At 37.7% G+C, this 27079-nt stretch overlaps 1 protein-coding gene and 1 non-coding gene across 5 annotated transcripts in view; both read left to right on the forward strand.

Moving 5' to 3' along the window:
• The window catches only part of COP1 (COP1 E3 ubiquitin ligase), a 246479-nt gene extending 222265 nt beyond the window's left edge, over positions 1-24214 (forward strand). For all 4 annotated transcript variants that reach the window (XM_027611143.2, XM_027611142.2, XM_027611140.2 and 1 more), the window contains 2 exons: positions 20111-20155; positions 22254-24214. In XM_027611143.2, the coding sequence (XP_027466944.2) occupies positions 20111-20155; positions 22254-22271 (63 nt within the window). In that variant the 3' untranslated portion in view covers positions 22272-24214. The remainder of the gene's footprint in view (positions 1-20110; positions 20156-22253) is intronic.
• Positions 2667-2807, forward strand: LOC113933791. Its single transcript, XR_003523497.1, has one exon.
• Positions 24215-27079: the final 2865 nt, after the last annotated feature.

The following is a 27079-nucleotide window of genomic DNA, read 5'->3' on the forward strand; positions in this document are numbered from 1 at the left end:
TTGACGAAACCTTTACTAACTTATTATAAAGGAATACAACTCAGGGAAAGCCAGATGAGAAAGATGCACAGGGACAGGGGCCGCTGCTGGTGGTGGCGGCAGCGGCGATGCGTAGAGCTCTCGTGCCTGTTCTGGGCAAGCCATCCTCCTATCACCTGGATGACTTCACCAGCCTGGAAGCTCCAGAGTCTTCGTTTTTAACACACTGTTCATGGATTCATAAGTAATAAAGTACTATAAAGTATCAGTTGTTGAGCTTTTTTTTCCTTATATTTGCTTTATAAGTATTTGCTGAATTAACAAATTTCATCTAACTAAATTTTCAAAGACTCTAAATGGCCACAAAAAGAAGTGAGGTCTGTTTAAAGATTTTATTATTTATTTATTTGAGAGAGAGAGAGAGTGCCTGTGAGTGAGGGGGTGGGGCAGGGAGGGAGAAGGAGAGAATCTCAGACAGACTCCATGCTCAGCGCAGAGCCCTACATGGGGCTCAATCTCACAATCCCGAGATCATGACCTGAGCCAAAATCAAGAGTCTGAAGCTTCACTCACTGAGCCACCCAGACGCCCTACTGTGAGGTCAATTTAAATCATTCATTGAGCTCAGGAATTTATTCTGTACAACCGAAAGAAATTTATTATGAAATGCTGTTCCTTTGATTTTTCTATTCAACTTTTAACATACTAACATCCTTATTTCCTTTTGGCTGTACCTTCTAACAAGTCATTAAATTTAAAAATTTCTGTATTGCCTTTCCTCCCTTTCCCATTTACTTAAATCCTCTCATCCTTTCCCAGCTCAATCCCTACTTTTTTGTTCCCCTGTCCTGGTTTCTGGTTTTGAACAGTTACTGATGCACCTATAGAATGCATTTTACCAGCTGCCATTCAAGTGGCAGCTTGAATTCTTCTCTAATTGTACTTCACTTAGTGTTGCCCCTGTTATATTCCTTGCTTCTACTTTGAGAGCAAAAAATGGCAACACCATTAGCTGCCATAATAAAATCTATTTAGTTTTCTAGGACAGAGTTAAGAATAAATTTAAATCTACTTAACCTAGGGAGCCTACTTTATGTTTTTAATCAATTTTATAAGATCATGAATATGGTGACTGTGATATACTAGGACAGTCATACAGACAACTGCCTTTTTTTTTTTTTTAAAGATTTTACTTGTTTATTTGAGAGAGAGAGCGAGCGAGAGCACGAGCTGGGGTTGGGGCAGAGGGAAAGGGAGAAGCGGGACTCTCCCTGCTGAGCAAGGAGCCCGACATGGGACTCGACCCCAGGACCTGAGCTGAAGGCAGACACTTACCAACTGTGCCACCCAGGTGCCCCCGAACTGCCTTTTAATTGTAAAGAAATTTAGGTTCGGGCACCTGGGTGGTACAGCAGGTTAAGCATCTGATTCTTGGTTTTGGCTCAGGTCATGATCTCAGGGTCATGAGATTGAGCCTGGCATCAGGCTCCAAGCTCAGTGTGGAGTCTGTTTATGTTTCTTTCTCCCTTTCCCTCTGCCCCTGCCCCTCCTCGCTGCTGTCTCTTTCTAAAATAAATAAACCAAAAAAAAAGGAAATGTAGGATATAGTATTTTGTTAAGAATAATTGCCACTTATTTGTTTGGTGCCTATAATATGCCATTTCCTTTTTTGGCTAGATACTTTACTGTGTTTCCTTTGAGTTTTCATAAAAATTCTGTGAAGTACCTAAAATTATCTGCTTTATAGTTGAAGAAATTGAGTTTCCAAGAAGGTGAAGCCAGTACTATAACAGAACCAAAATGCAGTACGGGTCCCCATGTCTTAAGTTTATTGCTATTTCTTCTGTATTACATGATATTCTTAAAGTAGTACAGAACTCTTCAAACAGTTTTGCCAGAGTATTCTGGAGGAAATGTGCAAATAGCGCCCTTAAAAATGCACAGTTCCACCCTCCGCAGTATTGATTGGCTGTATGGCGTAATTGTTTTCTGTCAGATAATCTGATTGCAAGCACATTGTTCTCAAGCTTTATTCAGGAGAGCATTCAGGGTCCAGAGGTATTGATATGTGAGGGAAGTTGTGGGTGTCTAGAGATAATATTGAGTTGTGTGGCGAGGAAAATTAACGTGATTAGGGCTGTGTAATGAGAAAGGAGAAGAGTTTGGAAAGCATCGGAAAGGAAAGAAAGGTGGATGTATGTGATTTTTGTGTGTGTGTGTATCTCGGTCCTTCTTCCCTTGGTACTTGTTCTTGGCGACCTTAATTCCCAGAGTAAAGATCACTTTGACTTTATATGCTGCATGTTTTTTTTTATTTTTTATTTTTTTTATTTATTTATTTTAAGATTTTATTTATTTATTTGACAGAGAAAGACACAGCGAGAGAGGGAACCCAAGCAGGGGGAGTGGGAGAGGGAGAAGCAGGCTTCCCGCCGAGCAGGGAGCCCGATGCGGGGCTTGATCCCAGGACCCTGGGATCATGACCTGAGCCAAAGGCAGACGCTTAACGACTGAGCCACCCAGGCGCCCCACTGCATGTTTTTTTAATGGTTCTTTTTCTGTTATCTGTCTGAATCCTGTTTTTTTCCTATAGTTTATTTGAATACATTAAAGTGTATTTAAATGAGCATCTGATGCAGTTGGGAAGTTGGATAACTGAAGCCTTCTTAATAATGAAGCACACCAGAAATGGAACCTGCAGGAACCAACCATGTGGACAAATGGAAAAATGCCTTTTGTCTACAGATTGCAGTGATCCTACATAAACATGGAGGTCTCTGTCTGGCTTAGGACAGCTGGCTAAGTCTGATCGTTCCCCTCCTTACAGCCTTAAAACCAGCGTTCCAAGTACTGCTTTCTGCCCTATTTTGTTTACTATCTTGGCCAATAAGTGTACTGCATTTTTTTTTTTAAAGATTTTATTTATTTGACACAGAGAAAGAGAGCACAAGCAGGGGGAGCGGCAGGCAGAGGGAGAGGGAGAAGCAGGCTCCCGCTGAGCAAGGAGCCCGATGCAGGACTCGATCCCAGGACCCTGGGATCATGACCGGAGCCGAAAGCAGATGCTTAATCGACTGAACCCCCCAGGAGCCCCAGTGTACTAGATTTCTAATAGACAAACGAGGTTACTTCTGCATCCATCTTAATTGGGTTATAGATATTTTATGGCTTTAAAAATAGGTATTTGTTTGATTAAGGAACCTACAGCCAGGAAGTGGACTGAATATAGAAATAGTGTTTTTCTGAGAGGCCATTGGCTTAACTAATCAGGGCTATCAGTAGAGTTCAATCAATATTTTAGGTATGAAGAAGCTAATCAGAGGTGGCTTCCATGAAGTTCTTCTCATTAGGAATTGATTTGTCATTAAGAAAGTAATTTTTTCCAAATACAATTTATGTAAACTTTTAAGTCTGTAACAGATTTTAGGAATGACCATTACCAGGGAAAAGCTAGCTACTAAGTATTAACTTCTTAGCACTAAATTTGAAATCTCAGTTTTTTCAGTGTGTGTGTTCTGTCAGTGTGGGACGGCTAGGTAGCAGGGGAGGCAGCTGCAGTAGCATTGCTAATGCGTTGCACCAGGTGTGCTAGAAGCAACCACAGCTGGACTTATTTATAACTTACTGCATGGGGATCGGTCCTTGTTTGTGGTTCTGAAATTCCCATATATTTCTAACTCTGAGCAATTACTGTAGCAAACAATTATTAAGTAGCCTTATTTTTCTAAGCTTTTTAGAAGTCAGTAGTCTACTCTTCATTTTGATGAACCATTTTAAGATTTTGTATTTAAAGATTTTATTTATTTAAGAGACAGAGCACAAGGAGGGGGAGGGGCAGAGAGAGAGGGACACGCAGACTCCCTGCTAAGCAGGGTATCCCTACATGGGGCTCCATCCCAAGACCCTGGGATGGATGAGCCAAAGGCAGACACTTAACCAACTGAGCGTCGGTTAACCCAGGCATCCCTCACTTATATTATTTGTGCTCTGCTTCTTTACACAAGAAATTAAAATCTAGATTCAAGATCTTTCATTAAAATGACCTCTTACTAAAAATGATGAACATAAATATTATTGAGGTCTAATTCAAAGGGGAAAAGAATGTCTTATGACTGAATCTTTCTCAAGGTATGTTTACAAATATATTTGAGAGGTGTCCTCACCACTCTGTTATGTTCTAGGATCTTTCAGCCAAGGCCAGGAAATGTAGTACTTAATCTTGTGTTCTTAAATCCTTTGTAATGCATTCATCATTTTGAATCTGCTTGCTACCATGTTTTTCCATTTCATCTCCCATGTAGCTATCCATGTGCCCTCACCCTTTTGCTGCCATATCATATATGCCCCTTAAACTCTCTCTTCCATAGTCTCCAGTAAATCCAGTAGGTGACCGCTGGTTTCTGTTCAAATCAGATCTATGAATATAGGAATCGAGTGATCCTCATATATAACAAATAAAAGCTGACATAGTAATTAGAGATGGATTTATTTGAATGTGAAGGCAACTTAAGTATTTTGTACATTGCACCAGTACCATCAGTTATACATCCTTCTTTGCTATTTGAGGTTTTGTGGAAGCTCAGAGTTTGATCCTCACAATATGAATTTTAAATCCCATTATAAGATGAAATATTTGTGTCTTTCCTGTTAGACTTAAAGACTAGATGGAATTATAACCACTATTATAGCCAAGGATATGCCAAAATCAGGGACAATCAGACATTTAATGGTATAGCTAAATTAGTTTTTTTCTGATAGGTTGGTGCCTCTTCCTGTTGTTAGATAGTTTTAATATCCACTCCTGAGAACAGTTTTTGTTATGTATGCTCTAAATGTGAACACAAGTTCCTTTGGATACCAAATATAAACAGGTCTTGACAGAAAAAAATAAGTTTGAGACAGGGAGGAAGATGACAATCTGGTGATTCTGGTGGAGGTAGATTTTTGGTGGAGGTGGATCTCCTTCTAGTTCCTTCCTCTATGTGTGTGTATGTTTCTGTCTACCCACATTACATTTCTAAATTGGCACTTAGACATGATTCTTGCACTACTTTGAAGTCTTAAGTTGTTGATGTATTGTTAGCCTTTCATGATGGCAAAACATCTTAGAAGTCCTACAAAGAAATTGTAGGTCAATCTGTATACATGTATATGGTCATTTTCCCAAAGAGAGGAGCAGTTTATAACCAAATCATTTTTAATGAATGTGAATTTTCATGTAAAGACAGATCCAGTGGTAAAATTTAGTGGGCTGGCATTTTGTGTTTATACTCATGATCACATTAGCCTCTTTTACCTTTTACCTTTAGATAAAATTTGAATTTCATATGCATTTATGTCTTCTGTCTGATTAGTACTATCCTTTCTTAAATCTAGTCATAGGTATAGGAAATATCCAGCACCTAGAGCATCATCACTTTGCCATTAAAAAAATCTGGTTCACTTTGTCTTAGAGTGATTATAAAAATATCTTCAATATGGGATGTTTCCACTATTCAGAAAAAGCTTGGCTTAAAAATTTTGAATATGAAATATGATAAGCCACCAAATCTAGAAGTCCTTTTGATTAGCAAAGTTAATTCATTTCCTCTTATTAGATAAGTTAGTTATAAGAACAGGCATTTGAACCAATAAAAAAATGCATTATAAGTTATAAGAACAGGCATTTGAAAAAATTTAAAAAAATGGAAGTATGATGTAATGAAGATAATATAATTTATTAATAATTACCCATTTTATTGTAGATTATGACTATCATTCTACTCATAATAATCGTTATAGTTTATGCTCAGATACGTGCCCATTGTTATCTTAAGCAAGGATACCAGTGGGGAGGAAAGAGAGGGTTTGGATTTAACTGGATGATCTTGAAAATATTTCCCTGTGATAAAGAAACTCCAGATCTCCCAGATCTTGAATCGGGATTGGCAGGGAAAAGTAGAGTACTGGCACAGCCTTATATCCTGACTATAGAACACTCTCTTCCATCTTAGTTCTGTGGCCAAGCCCTTTTCTCCAGTGATATCACTTAGAATCATACTTCTAGGGAGATCCATAAAAGACCAAATCCTATACATAGAAAGGACTCTAGGTATATGAAATTTGAAATGTAACATCCATATATAATATGTGAGAGCTGAGGCTCTCTCATAGATATCAAATGTTCACCTGAGACTCCTTTATCCTTGCGTTCTGCTTGTGTAAATTTGGGTTGGGGCCATGCGTGTAATAAGCTTATTAAATCAGTATGCTGCAAGCCAGCAATTGGTATATTGTATCAGTCTTCATATGTTGATTCATAGTTTTGCTATTCCATAGCTGTGTGTATGGCTTTGGACAAGTTATTAGTCTCTTTAAGACCATGTTTCTTTTTTGTAAATTGAGGATGAAAATAGTATTTTCCTCAGTAAGACTGCTAAGTGGAGACTAAGTGAAGTAATTCATATAAAGTCCTTAGCACAGTAACTGGCCTGTAGAGCTCAACGATTGGTTATGTGGTAATGATAGAAGGTTTTTTGTTTTTTGTTTTTTGTTTTACTATCTCTGTAAGATAGTAAAATGAGACAGTAGTAAAATGGGAATTTTTGATTCTAAGATCACAAACTTCATTTATTTTCTGTCTTACAAACTCAATTCAAACCAATAATTCAGCCTTAGATCCTCTGTAATAGAGAAGGCGGGGTGGGGGGGACTGTAACATTTCAGTTTAAAGAGCAGGACCTGTTATTGATAGATTGTAGTTTTGTGCTCATTTTTTCTTAGACATATTTACATATATTTTTATGAAGTCAATTCAGAAAAACCACATGCTAAAAGAAAGGTCAGGGACAAAAAGAAACTGTCAGGCTTACCTGGTGTTTACTTAAAAATCTTTGAAGATCATTTCAAAACGCATGTTTGAGTATCTTTGTGTGGGCTCCACATGCTACCCGTGTACAGCCTAGACTTCTGGCTGTGTTACAGTTAATGGACACACTCTGGTCAAGGTGAGGGGCTCTCCTGATGACTCATATCCAGACAAAACTGAAGGACTTGTAACTCTGAGATCTAAAAACAATAATGAACTTGATAAAAGAGAAGATCTACTCTAAAGTCGTTTTAATTAAAAGAATGATTCTGCATGTCAGGAAAGCCACTACGGCACAATAAGATGAAGCAATAAAATGTTAGGACTTTGAGTCTGTTCTCTTTTTTGTATTTAAATTAGAGGGTACCATGGGGAAGTTTGTAAAGGTTTTGGGATGATTTCAAGAAAATAAAAAGAATGAAGAAACTGGATGACTGAATAATCACTTTTAACAGAGCATTGATAGAAGAAAAACTGTTATAGATCTCTGCATATTGTATTTGCATCTCAACTCAAGGGATAGGAAGAGAGTGTTCAAAAAGCAACTCTAGGTCATGCATGAACAGAAAAACTGAAAGGGCAAATTCAGTTTAAAGTGTTCTGTGGCTACAGGATCCTGAGTCAAAAGCAGATTTGACTGTATACAGAATCCATGAACCCATATATGAAAGGAGAAGCCATTCTAATTTTCCAGATTATTTTGAATATAAATATCACTACCCTTCCATCCCACCCCAAAGTGAAAAAAATGAGGCAGAAATCCCTATTTTATGTTTATAATTTTGGTATGAAAAGAGCCTAAAGTATGTATGGTCTTTTATTTGAAGTGACGCTGCAGTCATCACTCCAAATTAGCACTCTTTTCTGGCAATGAGAAGAAAGATACCTGTTCATAAAAAAAGAGACAAAAAGCTCCATGGAGAGAATATTAAGGAATTAACAGATATAATGTAGATTGTGAGTTGTTCTTGCTTGAAACATAGTTAACCTCAAATTTTTACATACTTCTTTATGTTTATTTAAGGAAGGTATTAAATTCAGCCATTTTCCTCCATGTTCTGTGTCCTCTAGGGGTTGTATTTGCAGATATTGTTGTACATAGTGATTTATCAGTTTCATCATATGAAGGATTTAAATGGATATACAGTTTTAACTTAGTGGACACCTTAAGAAAATTCAGTGATTGTAGATTGAAGACAGAACTCTTACACTAATTTTTACTCGCTATCTCAGCTGCATCTGTTGTGTTTAGAAGACAAATGTGAATAGTATTTCAGTATACGTTCCATTTGCCATGTCACTAATAGTGTTCTAGCACTTGAAGACTCAGTCTTAAAGGTCATATGCCTTAGCTTTGTTTTTCTCCCAATAAAATCTTCAAAGTACTTGCCTTCCTTAGTTTTATAACACTGACCATGAAGTTGCTTTGAGGGTGAAAATGTTTCAGAATTTTTTGAGATCCTTATTTGGCAAGGTTGTGCTTTTAAACATGTAAGGGGCATGGGAGACATGTGTCATTTATAACTTCTGTCTTAGGGTAGTGTTATGATTAAGAGTACTAGAGTCAGGTTGTCAGATTTGTATTCCTCTTGCCACTCAATACTAGATCTGAGGCTTTGGGCAAGTTAATAACCTTTGTGTAAGCCTTTGTTTTCTCTTCTATGAAATCAGAATGATAGTATCTTCCACATAATATTCTGGAACAAAATTAGAAAATATATGGAAAGTATCGAGATAGGTGAGTAACTCAAGGTTAATGACCAACAATAAATAATAACTGTTGCTGTCATCATCTTCAACACTTTCTACACTAATCCATATAACTGGACAACTTGCACTTGTTTTTAATTCTTTAGATATTAATTTTGCATTATATAAAATAAATCCCTTTTTTTAAAAGATTTTATTTGACAGAGAGCACAAGCAGGGGGAGGAGCAGAGGGAGAGGTAGAAGGAGAAGCAGACTCCTCACGGAGCAGGGAGCCCAATGTGGGACTTGATCCCAGGACTCTGAGATCATGACCTGAGCCAAAGGCAGATACTTAGCCAACTGAGCCACCCAGGTGCCCCATAAAATACATTCCTAAATATATAAGATATATTTAGATGGTTTACAACCCAATATAAATATTTGTAAACAACTATGGTATAAGCCTGAATGAAAGAAATCCTTATAAGAGAATTACCCCTGAAAGTATTGACCCTAGATGGGGAGAGATTACTTCTAATTGGGAGAATTATGGAAGACTTTATGAAGGTACTGGCTCTTGTGCTGGGCTTCATAACGACATACAGGGTTTTAGAAGGCTTAAGACAGAGGTAGAGGACATGCCTGGACAGAAGACCATAAACCAGCATCTTTTTAGTAGTAACCAGGCATTATATACTAAGTGCTGTCTTAATTCAAAGTCATCACCATAAATCTTTTAAGGTATATACTTTTGACCTCTGTTTACAGGTGAAATTAAGGCTCAGAGAAGTTAACTGATTTACTCAAGATAACACAACTAAATAAGGAGTAGTAGAGTTAGAATTTGAATCCAGCTCTACCTGGTTCGAAAACCCACACTCTTAGCTACACTGCCTTCAGGCTGGAGAACAGTGTGAACAAAGGTATAGATGAGAGAAAGTACAGTAGATGTTTAAGAAACTTCTAATAGAGTAGTCTAAATAAGAATGTGGGGTAGAAACTCTGTTGGGAAATGAGAGAGGTTCCAGATGACAGAGTCTTGAATGCCATACTGAAAAAAGATGTGTGTTTCTTTCTTATGTACGCATTAGTAAGTTCCTAAAGTCCACTGTCCAGGGAGATGAATTATCACAGAATATTTTCATAGCAGTGTGTAGAATCCATTAAACTGAGAGATTAGAAGTAGTCTCGTTAGGTAGATTATTAAATAACCACTACTCTTTTTCTGTATTTAGTTTCCTTTTAAAAATGTTAAAAGTTAGCCTCACATATTACAAACATGTTTATTTAAAAGTGTTTCAGTAGGGGCACCTGGGTGGTTCAGTCGTTAAGGGTCTGCCTTCGGCTCAGGTCATGGTCCCAGGGTCCTGGGATCGAGCCCCACATCAGGCTCCCTGCTCAGCGGGAAGCCTGCTTCTCCCTCTCCCAGTCCCCCTGCTTGTGTTCCCTCTCTCTCTGAGTCTCTCTCTGTCAAATAAATAAAATCTTAAAAAAAAAAAAAGTGTTTCAAGTATATTGGGGTGCCTGGGTGGTGCGGTCGGTTAAGCGTCTGATTCTTGGTTTAGGCCAGGTCATGATCCCAGGGTCATGAAATCCAGCCCCATGTTGGGCTCTGTGCTCATCAGGGAGTCTGCTTGAGATTCTCCATCTCCCTCTGCCCTCCACCCCACTACCGCTCACACGCGCTCTCTCAAAAAAAAAAAAAAAAAAAAATCATCATCATCATCATCATAATAAAAGTGTTTCAGTATATTTGCTTAAGAAAAACAATTTTAGGGGTGCTTGCCTGGCTTATAGAGCATGCAGTTCTTGTTTTAGGGGTTGTGGGTTCAAGCCCCACACTGGGCTTGGAGCCTTCTTAAAAAAACCCAGCTTTTGGGACGCCTACGTGGCTCAGTCAGTTAAGCGGCTGCCTTCGGCCCGGGTCATGATCCCAGAGTCCTGGGATCGAGTCCCACATCAGGCTCCTTGTTCAGCAGGGAGCCTGCTTCTCCCTCTCTCTCCCTCTGCTTGTGCTCTCTCTGTCAAATAAATAAATAAAATCTTAAATAAAAAAAAAAACCCAGCTTTTGAAGGATGTTTGAGGATACAGGTATTGTCTCCTACTTGTCTCCTGGCATACAACCTTTTTTTTTTATTTTTGGCTTTTTGTAAGAATTTCACTTGCTTAACTTAATAGGGGTAGATTTAAGAGTTTTATTAAGTGATATGATTAAAGACAGTGACTCTAGGTGCCTTGGGGGTTGTGGGAGGGGAGTGAGACATCACTGAGGGATTAGAACACTATTAGAAAAAAAGTAATTCTGTCTTTTCCTTGCCATTGGCTCCTTGTTATCCATAAATAAAATCCTAACTCTGGTATGAGAGAATAGTTTACATGTTTACCCCAACCTGTTCCTCTCATCTAATCAACTAATATACAAACTGACTCATAATTTGTCATCACCCCAAAACACCATTTTTCCCCCAAACTCATGGCATTAGCATAACCATGTCCCTTTGTCTAAAATATCCTCTATCTTGGGGCACCTGGGTGGCTCAGTCGGTTAAGCATTTGCCTTAGGCTCGGGTCAGGATCTGGGAGTCCCGGGATTGAGCCCTGCGTCAAGCTCCCTGCTCAGCAGACAGTCTGCTTCTCCCTCTGCCCTTCACCCCGCTTGTGCTCTCTCGCTCTCGCTGTCTCACAAATAAATAAAATCTTAAAAAAAAAATCCTCTATCTTTTCTCTTGAGAAATTTCAACTGTTACTTTTTCATGTTTCATTTGTGGTCTTATGTATGAAGCCTTTCTTCTCTCTCCCAGATAGAGAATCACTTCCTTCTTGCTTCCTCAGTTGCCCCTATGAACTCTATATTTCTTATAATAATATAGTAGTTTTCATTTCAAAGTCCATTTTCCCTCCTACTATATAATCTCAAGATCAGACATCATATCTTACTCATCTTCAGAACTCCAATACATAGCAGAATACCTGGGATATAATATGTACTCTAATGATAAAAGGAAGGATAATGATAGATGAATAAAATGGCATGGAATTAATAAACTTTATATAGAAGCCACTATCATGATATGAAAGTGCTATGATGATAGACATTTATTCTTTCTGTGGAGGCAATTTGGAGAGAGTTACCTTATCACCATGGAGATTAGGGAAAGCTTTTATCAGAAGCTTCTGTAAAACCCAAGTTTTTTTTTTTAATTAACATATAATGTATTATCAGGGGTATAGGTCTGTGATTCATCAGTCTTAATTCACAGCGCTCACCATAGCACATACCCTCCCCAATGTCCATCACCCAGCCACCCCATCCCCCTCCACCCCCCTCCATTCCAGCAACCCTCAGTTTGTTTCCTGAGATTAAGAGTCAGCTTCTAAACACTGAGTTAGCTCTGGGAACTTGTGCAAAGTCCCGTAATTACAATTGCACCCAAAACCATAAGATACCTAGGAATAAATCTAGCTGAAGAGGCAAAAAATCTATACTCAGAAAACTACAAAATACTCATGAAAGAAATTCAGGTGTCTTTTTGTTACCGTTTTCGACTTTGGTTCTGTTTGATCAGAGAACATACTTGCATAATTTCAGTCTTTTAAGTTTACTGAGATTTGTTTAGTGGTATGGCACATTGTGTGTCCTGGTGAATAGTTCACATGCACTTGAAAAGAATGTGTATTTTTTGCCATTTAAGTGAGGTTTATCTAAGTATTAATTTGCTCAATTTGTTTTTGGTAATATTATTCAAGTCTTCTATATCTTTGATTTTCTGTCTGCTTATTCTTTGAATTGTTGACAGAAGGGTGGCTCAGTCATTAAGCGTCTGCCTTCGGCTCAGGTCGTGGTCCCAGGGTCCTGGGATCGGGCCCCGCATCGGGCTCTCTGCTCAGCAGGAGGCCTGATTCTCCCTCTCCCACTCCCTCTGGTTGTGTTCCCTCTCTCACTGTGTCTTTCTCTATCAAAGAAATAAATAAAATCTTAAAAAAAAAAAGTGTATCGAAGTGTCCAAACACAAATGTGGACTTATCTATTCCATTCAGCTCCATCGATTTTGCTTTGTGTATTTTGAAGCTCAGTTTAGGATTTTTAAAAATTAATTGACCTTTATTTAATTATAAAATATCCCTTTTTATTCCTACTCATATTCCTTGTCATGAGGTCTTTTTCTGATATTTAGAGTCATCTCAGCTTTCATTCTTTTTTTTTTTTTTAAGATTTATATATTTGAAGAGAGAGAGAATGTATGTGTGGGCATGAGCGAAGGAGGTGGGGAGGGACAGATGCAGAGGGAGAGAGAGTCTTTTTTAAGCAGACTGTGGACTGAGCCCAGCACAAAAACACTGAGATCACGACCTGAGAAGAAGCCAAGAGTTGGATGCTTAATTGACTACATCACCCAGATGCCCTGAGCCATTCCAGCTTTCTTATTAATATTTGCATGGTACATTTTCCTCTCCTTTTACTTTGTATCTTTGTTTTTTAAAATAAAAAGATTTAAAGTGTGTTTTATGGACAGCATAGAGTTGGTCTTGCTGTTTTATCAAGTCTTACGATCTCTGCCTTTTCATTGTAGTATTTAGACCATTTACATTTTCTTATCAGTAAGGTTGGATATTTGTCTACCATCTTGCTATTTGTTTTCTGTTTATTCTATGTGTTCTATGTCCCCATGTTGCTCATTTCCTTTCTTTTTTTATTATTTTTATAATTCATCTTATCTCCTTTACTAGCTTATTAGCTATACTAATTCTTTACTTTTCTACTGGTTTTTCTAAGGTTTTTAATATTCATATTTAACTTACCATGGTCTGTCTTCAGATTGTACCTCTTTATGCATTATGGAAGAACCTTACAACAATATACTTCTGTTTCCCTATTTTATCCTGTGTACTTTTGCTGTCATATATGTTACTTCTGTTTATGATAACCATAATGCATTGTTAATTATTTTTGCTTCAAACAGACAATTATCTGTTAAGAAAATTAAAAAACAAGAGAGCAGATATCTTTTATATTTACCCACATATTGATCATTTACAGCACTCTTGATCTTTTTTTTCAGATCTGAGTTTTCATGTGGTATAAGAAAGTTCTTTAACAATTTCTTACAGTGCAGATCTGCTATCTCAGTTTTTTTGAAAATAATCTTTTACTTTTGAATAATATTTCTAGGTTGACAGTTTTCTTCTTTCATTACCTTAAAGATACTGTTTTATTGGCTTACATTGCTTCTGATGAGAAATTGGTGATGTTGTTCCTGTGTGTAATGTCTGTTTCTCCTCTGTCAGTTTTTCAAGATTTTCTCTTTCTTACACATTTTTAGTAGCTTATGATGTGCGTTGTTGTGGTGGTATATGTGGGGATTTTATGGTTTTCAGATTTGGAAAATTTTTAACTTTCTATCTTCATATTTTTTTCTGCCCTTTCTCCTGTATTTGAGATTCCAATTACACATTTACTAGATTGCATATTGTCCTATGGTCACACAAATGCTAATCTTTTTTATTATTAACCTTCCCAGTCTTTTTCTCTTCTGCTTCCATTTGGATTTTCTTTTTCCCATGTCAGATTTATTGATGCTTTAGTCTCTACTGTTTCATCCATTGTTAGGTCCATTCAGTGAATTTTTCATTTGAGATAACTGTACTTTTCAGGTGGAGAAATTCCATCTGGTCTTTGTAATTTTGTGTTCCATTTCTCTTACTAAGTTCATTGTTTCCTTTTAATACTTGAGTATAGTTCTGTCTGTTTTATAAATCCTCATTTTGCTGCTTCCATTATCTTTATCATTTCTGGATCTGTTTCTATTCATTGATTTTCTTTTTCTCCCTGGGTCATTCTTTTTGCCTCTTGAATGCTGTACATTGTAAATGCTTCATTGTTGAGTGTCTGGATTTTGTTGAATGTTTTTAAGAGTATTAGAGTTTGAGGGTGTCTGGCTGGCTCAGTCAGTAGAGCATGTGACTCTTGATCTCAGGGTCGTTAGTTCAAGCCCCACATTGGGTATAGAGATTACTTTAAAAAATTATTTTTAATCAGATATAAAAAGAAAAGAGTATTAATGTTTGGGATTTTTTTTTAAGATTTTTATTGATTAGAGAGAGAGCACACAAGTGGGGGGGAGGGGCAGAGGGAGGAGAAGCAGGCTCCTCACTGAGCAGGGAGCCCTAGGGGGGCTCAATCCCAGGACCCTGAGATCATGACCCTAGCCGAAGGCAGACGCTTAACTCACTGAGCCACCCAGGCACCCCAAAGTTTGTTTTTGGAGATAGAAAGTTGTTTTTGGAGATAAAGTTGATTTTATTGACACTTGTTTTTAAATTTTATTAGGGTGATTCTAGAGTAGCAGTCAGCGAACTTTTTCTTAACCACATTGCAAATATTTTAGGCTTTTCAGGCCATACGGTGTCTGTTGCAGTTCCTCCATTCTGATACTCTAGTGCTGGAGCAGCCGTAAACAGTATATAATCAAATTATCACAGCTATGTTCAGTTAAGACTGAAATACAAAATATAGGCATTAGGCTAGATTTGGCCTGTAAGCGATAGTTTGCTGATCCCTGGTCTAGAGAAACATGTACTTTAATGCTAATTTAGCCTTACCAACAAGGTACTACTACCTGCTAAATGCGCTAAATGTTCAGTGAGGTTTCTTCACTGTGGCTGCTCAAAGCTCAAACATCTCCTAACTCTGTATGAAGTCTGGCATTTGATAATGTTATACATTGTCAGTAGTTGTCCTTTCCCTGTTCATTGTTATTTTCCTGGTCTTGTGTAGTTTAATCCTATTCATGTGTAGTTTATTATAACAACATACAGTCAAGGAGAAAAGACCCCCATGCAGATTCCTGGAGCTCTACTTTATTTATTTATTATTTTTTTAGATTTCATTTATTTGACAGAGAGAGACACAGAGAGGGAACACAAGCAGGGGGAGTGGAGGAGAGAGAAGCAGGCTTCCCGCGGAGCAGGGAGCCCAATGGAGCTCGATCCCAGAACCCCGGGATCATGACCTGCGCCAAAGTCACACGCCTAATGACTGAGCCATCCAGGCACCGCCCTGGAGCTCTACTTTAATATAACTTTCTCCTGTGGTACTTGGCCCTACAAACTTCAGCTGCCCTACAGATACTCTGAACTTGTATCTGTTTCCTCGACTTAGTGAGTCTGCTATGGTATGCTTATAGATTCCTCTGTTTGGATTCCCCTTCTTGCTTTGTGGTTCAGAAGTTGCCTCCAAGCAGAAAGCCAGGGCAATTACAGGATTCTCCTTCTTATAAGGATCATAGTCCTATACGGCCTGTTATCCGGTGTTGTCTTACATAGTTCAGTTTTCTAGTTGCTTATAGTAGGACAGTAAATCCATTCCATTTACTCTGTCCACAAGCAGAAATGGAAGTTATTTAACATACTCATTTCTATAGTAAAATTATTTCACATTCAAAATCATTTATGTCAATCTCTAAGAATAGATCCTCCAATTGCAAACTAAGTGAGCTTGCCCAGGATTCTAATATATTGATTATAATGGCACTTTAATAGGCAAGCTAGCTAAGAGAAAACTGTTCCAGTAGATGCTAGTTTTGTTTCAGTGTAAGTTAATATGTTAGTATAGTATCACTGACTTTAAGCAAGTTGGTGTATGTTTGTGTATATGTCTTCTATTTTTATAAAAGACTTACTGCTATTTTTTCCATTATCTTTTTTAATCTCTCTGTATTAAGAAGAAAATAGTAGGTACATTATTAGTTTAACCCTGAAGAGAGTTTTGTAGCAAAACTGCCAATTTTTTTTTTAAAGATTTTATTTATTTATTTGGCAGAGAGATACACAGTGAGAGAGGGAACACAAGCAGGGGGAGTGGGAGAGGGAGAAGCAGGCTACCTGCTGAGCAGGGTGCCCGACGCTGGGCTCAATCCCAGGACCCTGGGATCATGACCCGAGCCAAAGGCAGACGCTTAATGACTGAGCCACCCAGGCGCCCCAAAACTGCCAATTTTTTTGTTTGTCTAAACCACCAGTTTTTAAGAAAGAAAAAAATAATGAGACACTGACTGGCACTTTAATTTTATTTAGCAAGTAAACTTATGTACATTAGGGCTGTGGCAGACTTTGGCTACAGCTAAGGATTACCAGTTATTCAAAATGCAAACAAGAATCACTCAAAAACTATAGTAATAATCTTGTGCTTATCACTTCCACACCTCTATGCTGAAGTAAAATTTCTAGTTTTATTTTTCTGTTCCATGCAAAATTTAATTTATGTTATGCTAATATTTGGCTAAAAGTTTAATCCTAAATCACTTTAAAAATTCATGGTCTTGGGGCACTTGGGTGGCTCAATCAGTTAAGCAGCTGACTCTTTTGATTTCAGCTCAGGTTATGATCTCAGGGTCCTAGGATCAGGCCCTGTGTTGGGCTCCTTGCTCAGCAGGGAGTCTGGTTGAGGATTCTCTCTCCCTCTCCCTCCACCCCTCTCCCCACCTCCCACCCCCAGCCCTGCTCTGGCATACACTCACTCTCTCTGTCTCTCTAAAATAAATCTTTATAAAAAATAAAAGTTCATGGTCTTTAGAGGGAGGGGCATACTGAGATGTAAAGCTATTATTTTTCTTTCATTGTTAATTTGAATAGTTTTGAGTATTTCTAAGCAGTCTTAGAATACCCTGTCACCTATATATTAGTCCCGCAAAGCAATTCCAGCTGGGCAGCTATGTTGGCTTATTTGTAAATGAGATGTTTATTTCCATAGGAAAAGATTAGAGTTAACCCTCTGGTAGCATGTAATATGGTACCATCTATTAATGCCATGATAGTCCTGAGATTAGGAACAACATTATTCATTTCGGAGAGTTATCAGATATCTTCCTTCTTTGGTTTAGCTAAGTAATTGTATAGACTTCAAACGCCTCTTATTTGATAATCTAACTAGATTAAATTCTCTTATTTGTATTAAGCCCAACTTTTCATACTGTATGATAATATTCCATGCTTTTCTAAGCTTTCCTTCCACCAAGAATTTTAGAAGTGTGAATTATAGAATTCTTAAGGTCTGTAACTTGTAGAGGTAGATCCCCCCCAGAGTGAGTCCTTATCTCTCCACCAGCTTTCTCTGCCTTCTTCGTTCGTATTAAAGGTGACTAGAACCAAAATGGCAGAAAGAGAGAGTGCCTTAGGCTATACATTTCTCATCCTCCAGACATTGTTTGTTCCCATAGCAGAGGGAGTAATTCTTGGTGACTGCAGCATCAAATGATGGGTGGCAGTTGCTTTCTTTGAGACTGGAGTCTTTCCTCAAGCAGAACTTAGATTGATCATTGCTATTTGTAGCTTCATTTCTGGATGGTGTTCACGGAAGAATCATTTCTGGGTCCACTGGTTGCAGTTGTGATATCACATAGCTTATTTAAAATTCTTTCTAGAAAGAAATCCATATGATACCACACAGTGCTTCTTTCTTTTCTGAGGCAGGCATAGAAATTCTGCCTTTGACCAGCTCAGAGTGAATTATTTTATTGCCTAATGATACCCCAAATTCATTGAAACCAATTTCTTAATTCAGGTAGCTAAAAGAGTAAATAAATCCCAAATTAATCTTCCTGCCCCCTCACCTCACCCCCACCCCCATATGGAAATAATAATTCTATACTTGGTCCCAGAAGTAGCCTGTAACTCCCCAAAGTAAATACTGAAACTAATTCTATAGTGAGTACTATATTACTTGTGTTACTGTTTTCAAAAATAAATGTGCTGATTTAAGGGAAGACCTCAGCCAGGAACATATCAGTGTAGGGGAAGAGTTTTCCTTAACCCTCTTAGGGTCCCTGGCTGGATCTAAAAACTAGACAGGAAAGATTGACAGGAGAAAACCATACAAATTTATCTAATAGAAGTTTTACATGACCTGGGATCCTTCATAAAGAAATGAAGACCCAAAGAAACAGACCTTTGTATTTTATGCTAGGTGTGATGAAGAGTGGGTAGTGGTGTAGAAATGTGGATAGATTAAGGAGTATGAGGTAATTGTTGAAAGTTGGGGAAAACTTTGCAAGTCCGGTTTGTTCAGATTCTTCTTGGTGTCCCTTTGTTTTTGGAGATAAGGATGCTTCTTTACTCTTAGTATAGGGGAGGCACCTCTCACATGAGGGTTTTATGACCTGTTTCAGGGGGAAAGGGTAGAGTGAGTGGGAAATCAGAGTGACTTTCCTGCTTCTGCTGTTTTCTCAGACTCCTTCAGCTTAAAATATTCAAATATATCAAGGTGCCATGTTTTGGGGCTGTGTTTCCTGAACCCCATCATCAGCGATTTCCACGCTCACCCCCAGAAAAAACATCTCTTTATTACTTCTTCATACTGCTGTGACCATTGATGCTCTTACCACCGACTACATCCAAAGAATATTCTGATTCTCAAAATTTTAGGGATAGTGGAAGAAATTATTTTCTCTTACACCAGTAGCAACCCGATGAGCATTTTTCAAGAGTCACTTTACTAGGAATCAAAGGAAAAGCTAAAAAATAGAAATGTATAAGTTTGTAGAGCACAGATTTCTTATATCAAAGAAACGAAAGTTTAACTCATATTGGCTAAATTAACTTTCCCGGCATACAAATCAATTTCTTTCTTCTCTTTCTCGCTTTGTCATGAAGCCTGTAGGATATTCAGGCAGAACCTATCTTTCTTTGAGGTTTTATCACTTTATCTGTTTCTCATAGATATTATTTGGACTTGGTCTTTTCTATCAGCCATGTGGCCTCTATGTCAGTTTTGAATTTGTTTATCCCCTTTTAGCAGCCTACTCTGAGAAGCAGAAAGACTTCTTTCTATATACTTCCAAGCTCCAGAGCCCTACTAGACTCTCTGTTTCCAATAGGAAGCATGCCCCAACTCTTCTTACTTAATGAGATTCTCTCCAGTAAACTCAGTCTTGTCTGTTCCTTTTCCCACCCTTCATACTCTTCAGAGAAATGGTTTTTCCTAAGGCTTAGAATATAATAGATATGTTCAATAGATAAATTCTATTGAAGTAATCACCAGAGTTATTAAAAATGCATATACTGAGTGATTGAATAATTAAAAGGAAACATATCCTTTCTTCTGCCAGATGAATAGTCACTTTTTTGGGGGGGGGGTTCCTGATACCAAATAGCTATCCATAGAGATTATGCCAGAGATGTTGATAGCATTTTACATCAGTTGTTTCAGGAGAGGAAAAGGACTGAAGGGAGAGTTTTCTGTGGAAAGGATTATGCACTTTGTTTTTCTCAAATTATTCTCATTTTTTGGTTTTATTTCAGTCTTTGTTTCTCTTGGTTTTCCTTCCAGTGGTAATCTATTTTTCTTTTATTTTTCTTTACATTTGAAATTTTCCTACTCAGTTTTGAATTTTATTTTTCTTATTCAAACTTAACCCTCAAAATAAGGGATTTGGTGTTTAAAATTCATAGTTAAAACGTGTTAAAGTTGGTTCTCCACTTTAGATTCTATTGGTGTTTTAGGGCGAAGTGAAAAAAGAAGGGTGAAAGGAAATTATTCTCTTGGACTACCCTCCAGGAAGTCCTTCTCTATACTTTAAAAGTTCTTATTCTTTTCTAGGAGTCCAATGTGCTGATTGCTGCTAACAGTCAGGGTACAATTAAGGTAAGCTATGGTATACATCTTCATTTTAAATTCAGATCCATTTTTAGACTCTAACAGACTAAAACATGGAAATACAGAGTTGTACTAAGCCTTAGAGATCATTCCAAGTCGTGTCTCTGTCCATATGAAATGGCTTTGAGGGGAGGTTATATGAATGTCGAATAGATTGATAGTTGGTCAGAATGAAAAATAGATGAAGACTATTAAGTATTCACTGTGGGCCAAGCACTGCTGCTTCTGTTATGCAGGTGTAGTCAGTGGACAAAGTCCAAGGTAGAGCAGAGGATGCTGGGACATTCGCCAGATTTAAAAATATCTGGTCTTATTTTACTCTTCTCTTCCTCATGTTTGTCTTCCTTTTCTTCCCCTGCTAAGTAGGGTTTTCCTCAGTTGCCAAGGCAAGAAAGGGTATTTTAGGGTTTCACTGAACATTGATCATGTGATCATTCCATTAGTTTAATTTGGAAATTTAAATGTCTCTTGGCACACAGTCTTAGTCACAAATTTTTTATGCATAGGTTTCCACATACTTTTCTTTGTAGTTAGGAGCTCAAGGAAGTAATAATGTTATCTGATTATACTATCGGATATTTAGCACTTGAGCATGACACACTAGATAAGTAAATCCCGAGCTAAGCAGTGAACTTTTTAAATAAAACACCATTTGGGAAGAGGGTTTTAGTACATGAGTTTGATTAGCACTAGTTCTGTGGGTGCCAGTTCTTTCTACATATTCTCTGCTGATACAGAAATATCAGGAAGTGATCTTTTAAAAATAATATGTATCTATGTCTTCTGCCACTTAGCATTAATTTTGCTGTGGCTTCCTTCCATTCATCCTGAGTGGAGAATGACCCAGCAACCAAGGGAGCAAATCCAAGCCTAACACCTTGTCCTATGGTGATGAATTGAGCAAACTCAAAGCAGAACTGCACTGTTAGCTGGTCAAACTAATTTACATGTATACTCCTTTTTATACAGCTAGTTTCTCTATTTGGAAAGCCTCACTAGAGAGCCATGGGCAACTTAAATGAAAGCCAGGCTTTTGAACTGATTGTGTTATGTTCTGGAATCTCAAGCAAGATGGTAGAAGGTCTTGGAGTCTCTGTTTTATGTAGCTCTCTGTAGTCTCTCAGTTTTTCTCTATTCTCATGGCAAGGCATGTATTGAAAAAGCTGCACCTTATTTTTCAACAAGTTTGGCCTTTGAGGCAATTGAGATTGCTAACGTATCTGCAGAAAGCTCAAAACTACACAGGTACTTATAGAATCTCAGTGACAGCTCTTAAGATTTTGTTCAACAGCATTGACCTCTTTTGTTGAATCGGCTACTTGCCAAATATAAAGACAAAAAGCATCATGGAAGCACAGGCACAAGTTAAGCCTTAGCACAGCAGGAGGGGAAAGTTGCTCCTTTAGTTCTTTCCACCTAGAACTGCAGTCTCCATCGAACATAATCCTTTTGACAGTATCTTATAATTGTCCTCAGCTTCTGTGTCCTTTCTTAGACATTTCTTCAGCTGTTTTTATAACTGATCATTGCTGCTGCTGCTTATTTTTACTTTTAGCAGTATGACAACTTTCTCGTATGACAAGATAGGACTTGAACTCTAATAACTAACACAATACCTTGACATCAGATGATTGACTTGAAAATGAATGAAGCACTAGGAAAAGGCAAGATTTTAAGTTCCTGTATACTTTGATTGCTATAAACTCTTTATCAGTGGAAGAAAGAAATAGATTAAAATCCTGAGCAGCAATACTTAAAATTTTCTTAAGAATATGGAAAGATACCAACATAAATTTCAAAACCATTCTATCACCCAGTTCATTTATCTGTATGTTTTATGTAGTTTAAAGGCTCCCTAGTTAACTGTGGAGCTAACTAATCTGAAAGAGTTCCTGCAACTGTTGAATTGAAAGGAAGGAAGGATCAATGTCTAATCCCTTCAAATTCTTTAGCATTTTAGCAGTTAGGAAAAGTTTTCTTGATTTGGTTCTCCATTTACAATACAGTAAAGATTCATTAAACTGTTTCCATATTTTAAAATGATTTTATTAAACTGATTCTTTTTTCCCTTTTTCCCCCCAATTAGGTGCTGGAGTTGGTATGAAGGGTTTACTCAAGTTAAACTGTATTTGATCCTGCTGAAATATATCTGCAGCTGACAATGAGAGAAGACAAACTGTCATGTGATGTCTCTCCCCAAAGTCATCATGGGTTTTGGATTTGTTTTGAGTATTTTTTCTTTTCCTTTTCTTTTCTCCTTCATGACCTTTGGGACATTGGGACTACCCAGTGAACTCTCCACCATCAATGTAACTCTATGGACTTTGCTGCTGTTGGTGGTGTGGTTACCTAATTTTTGTGATAGGGAAACAAATTCTTTTGAATAAAAATAAATAACAAAAAATAATAAAAGTTTATTGAGCCACAGTTGAGCTGGGAAAGTCTTTGTCAAAGATGGCAAGAGATAATCTTTTCAAGAAGTAACACACATGAACTATGAATAATTTGTAAGGTCCGTATTTCCCAACCTCTTTGTAATTCTGCATATCAACATAAATGTAAAGGTATATGGATTCCCTTCCAGGGAATTGTATGTTTATAGTAGATGGGAAAATTAGTTAACTTTACCTTATGAATTCATTGACCAGATTTATATCATCAGCAAATACCATACTTCAGTCCCTCTGGATCTGGCCAAGAATCTAACATTTTGACCAGTTGAGACCACATTCAAACAGAAAAGGAATGGGGCACCTGGCTGGCTTAGTCAGTAGAGCGTGTGACCAGGGTTGTGAGTTCAAGCCCTAGCTGGGTGCAGAGATTATGTTAATTAATTAATTAATTAATTAAAACAGAAAGGGAATGTCAGTCTATGGCAGCTATTGTCTTTGCCTTTGAAATGTTGCCTATACCTACTGTGAGCCCTAAATGCAGACAAACCACCTTCAGTTTGTAAAATCATAGCTATCAGATAGTCACAGATATTAGTACCATCCTCAGCTGAGCAGTGACTTTGAGCAGGGCTTAACAGACTTTCTGGAAAGGAGACCAGATAGGAGATATTTTAGGCTTTGAAGATCGTGTGGTCTCTGCCATAATTATGTAATTGTAGCAGGAAAGCATCCATAGACTTAGTAGGAAAAGAATTTGAAGCCCCATTTCCCAAATTACCAAGGCATATAATATCTTAAACTGTCTAGTTAATTTTATATTATTTTCAATTTGTAAAAAGGAAGAAGTTAGTAGTTTGAGTAGCAGGTCAAGCAAAAATAATGTGAAGTTTTCTGTTTGAGCTACTTTAAAAGTGTGAGCACTTTTTAGAAAAAGTTATAAACAGAATTATACCCCACACATATTTTATAAAAACAGACACTTGGAGAAGCTTGGTATGAATAAATATATGAATGGTAAGGGTAATTGGAATATCCCACTGTATCCCTCTACACTCAAAATTATTGGGTCCACATTTCATTATCTGAAACCTTTGGGTCAAATGCATTTTGGAATTTAAAACCTTTTGAATTTTAGAAAAGTAATACTATATATTACATAACACCATCCAGCAGAGTCTGGAGCAATACTCTGTTATCAAACACATTAATGTTTGTAGCAAAATGTATGAATGTTCACATTATATGAGATTAATAAAGGTTAAAAGTAGTCTTGTATCACTTCAGACAGTTTTTACCAGTGAATGAGTTTGCCTCAAACTTAGGTGACATTTTCAGTTTGCAGAGCTTCAAGACAATTATATCTTACTAATTTGGGGGAGTGAAGCACCTGATAAACTTTTGGACTCAATTTTGAGAGGAAAGGTCACTATCATTCAAAAGTTAGACCTGTCAACCAGAACAATGTTAGGCAGCCTTCATTCTAAGATTAATGATGACCTTTTGCAAAGATGCAGAAAGAATATTTAAATGTAGATTCTTTACTTAAAGAACTTAAGCAGATATGTCCAGAAAATCATCAAATTGGGAAGCAGAGAATTAATGCCTCTTTGAATGAATTTAAATAAAAGATTATTATGGTTTTTAATTTGGTCTGACTTTTTGTTTTATTTCAAGCTGTCAACATTGTAAGGGTCATGTTAGTTTCCATGTGTGTAGAAGGATACAATAAGGAACCTTTATTAGTTATCAGGGGGACTCAGTTGTTAAATAAATTATTTTTAAAAGGCAGTGCTTTACTTAAATTTGTGTTTTTACTTGTAAATAGGGAAAAAGCTTTTTTTTTTAAGATTTTCTTTATTTATTTGACAGAGACACAGCAAGAGAGGGAACAGAAGCAGGGGGAGTGGGAGACAGAGAAGCAGGCCTCCCGCTGAGCAGGGAGCCCGATGCAGGGCTCGATCCCAGGACCCCGGGATCATGACCTGAGCCGAAGGCAGACGCCTAACGACTGAGCCACCGGTGACCCGGGAGAAAGCATTTTTAAGTTTGAGTTAGTCTTTGAAAGATGGCAACATCAAACTATATCACTGTTCCTTGGAAAAATAACATAATAGTTAAAACTTAATGATAATGTACGTTTTTACCCCAAAAGAACTTCTAACTCAAGAAGAATATGGGTCCTCATGTTTTAATCTAATCTTTGTTTCAGTGGAATTACAGGGGTTTCTTAGACATAGTTGAATTTATTCTCAGGCACACAGCTTCTACTTAAGAAACATTAAAAATTGAAGAACTTTGTAAAATTCTCATAAGAAAATTTGGCTACTAGACATCAAAAAATTTGTGGTACAGAGCCACAGCTTCAGGAAGATGAGCGTGGCTGGGCCATTAAGCAAGGAAGAGATGAGCACAGGATGAGTTTGAAGGACTAGAGGAAGTCAGTAGATATACAGAGCCTTCTAGGGCGTGGTTAAGAATTTGAATTTTGTTATAGAAGCAGTTAATAGGAAGAGTTAAGTGGAATGACATGATTTTTATCGTGAATGGATAGACAGGAACAAGCATGTGATTAAGAAGGTGATAAGTCAAGAGTTAATGGTGGCTCCAACTAAAGTGGTAGCATGATGCAACCTAAAAACCTACTTCAGCTTGAAGGAGTTTACCACAGTTTTAATTCCCTGTATCTTGGAAGATTCTTGATTAAAGTCATTTTCTCATAATAATTTGTGACAAAGAATACAACTCAGCAAATTTATTTCTTCAGTGGTTATACAATCCTCAACCACAGATGTGGCTCCTGAGAACCTCATGGCTAAAATTTCTGTGTGCTGTTTTGGAAACCTCACTTCTCCAGTCTCAGAACTAGAAGCTACTTAGCCTTGGTTCTGAATATAAAGGTAATTAATTGGCTATTGACCTGAATGTAATTACTCAAATGTAACAGGGATTTGTTAGAAAAGTCTGCTTACTTAGAAATGAGACTTGAGGAAGTGTTAACTTAGATCCTGAGCCTGTTGTGTTACATGACATTAAATACAACAGTAACACCTTATAGTTCCTCCCAGAGAGGTTAGTTACCAACCCCTCTGTGGCTTCTGGTTTATGTGGGGCGCTCTTGGATTTTTGGACTGAAGAGAAAAACCACAGTGATTGTTCTAGAAGTATTTGTTGAGATCCTGCTTTGTGTGAGTGAGGCACTATATACTACATACTAGGCATATAAAATAAAATATCCCTACTCTCAAAAAGCTTGTTGTCCAGTGGGAGAGACAGATAAGTAGACAGTGTATAAGTACCGTAGTAGGCATGAATTTTAGATATATAGAATAACAACATAACCTGAGTGGTAGGAGACTAAGGGCTGGGAGTAGGGTTGTTTATCAGGAATTATTTTCCTGGAGGAAGTAACAGTTGAATCCTGAAGAGCAAGTAAGTGTTCAGCTGTAAGAGGCAAAGGAATATTCAAGACCAAGGGAAGCAAAGAAATTGATCCAACTAGTGGCCAAAGCTGGGACAATTTGAGCAACAAAATAAACTAGTATTGGAGTATAGATTATAACCCAAAATATAAAATAAATATTCATGAGTACTTACTGATGTAAATGATTGAATAAACAAAGGGAGAGATGTGAGAAGTTTCCCATGCAGAATTCCCAATTGTGTAAGGGGTTGGAATATAATGCCTTACTCCTTAAAAAAAAAAAAAAAAAAAGACCTACTGTACTCTGAAAGCAAGTCAGTATGAACAGCTTAGATCTAAAGTTTTTATTTAAATTCTAGGTAGCTATCATACAGTGTAATAGTTTCGGGTGTACAATATAGTGATTCAACAATTCTATACCCAGCGCTCATCATAAGTGTAACTCTTGATCCCCTTCACCTGTTTCACCCATCCCCCCACCCACCAGCCCTCTGGTAACCATCAGTTTGTTCTTTAGAGTTAAGAGTACAGTGGGGCACATGGGTGGCTCAGTGCGTTAATCAACCAACTCTTGGTTTCAGCTCAGGTCATGATCTCAGGGTTGTGAATTCGAAACCCCGAGTCGGCAGGCCCCCGCACTCAGTGGGGAATCTGCTCGAGGATTCTCTCTCTCCCTCTGCCCCTCCGCCCACTCTCCCTTTCCCTCTCTAAAATAAATGAATAAATCTTTAAAAAAAAAAAAAAAGTACAGTACGGAAAGAAGTAATTTGACAATGGAGAAACCTGACAAACATTACTTTACCCAGGTGATCAGGGTCAACATATGTTACGTCGTGTTGGTAGTAGGTACTCCTGATATGTTGTAATGAAAATGGCACTTTATTTTTTTAAAGATTATATTTATTTGTTTGACAGAAAGAGGGAGCGAGCACAAGCAGTGGGACCAGCAGAAGCAGAGGGAGAAGCAGGCTCTCCCTTGAGCAGAGAGTCCGATCTGGGGCTCGATCCCAGGACCCTGGGATCATGACCTGAGCCGAAGGCAGACGCTTAACGACTTAGCCACCTGGGCACCCCGAAAATGGCACTTTAATTCTGTGG

This window comes from Zalophus californianus, chromosome 10 (genome assembly GCF_009762305.2).
Source record: "Zalophus californianus isolate mZalCal1 chromosome 10, mZalCal1.pri.v2, whole genome shotgun sequence".
Taxonomy (NCBI): domain Eukaryota; kingdom Metazoa; phylum Chordata; class Mammalia; order Carnivora; family Otariidae; genus Zalophus; species Zalophus californianus.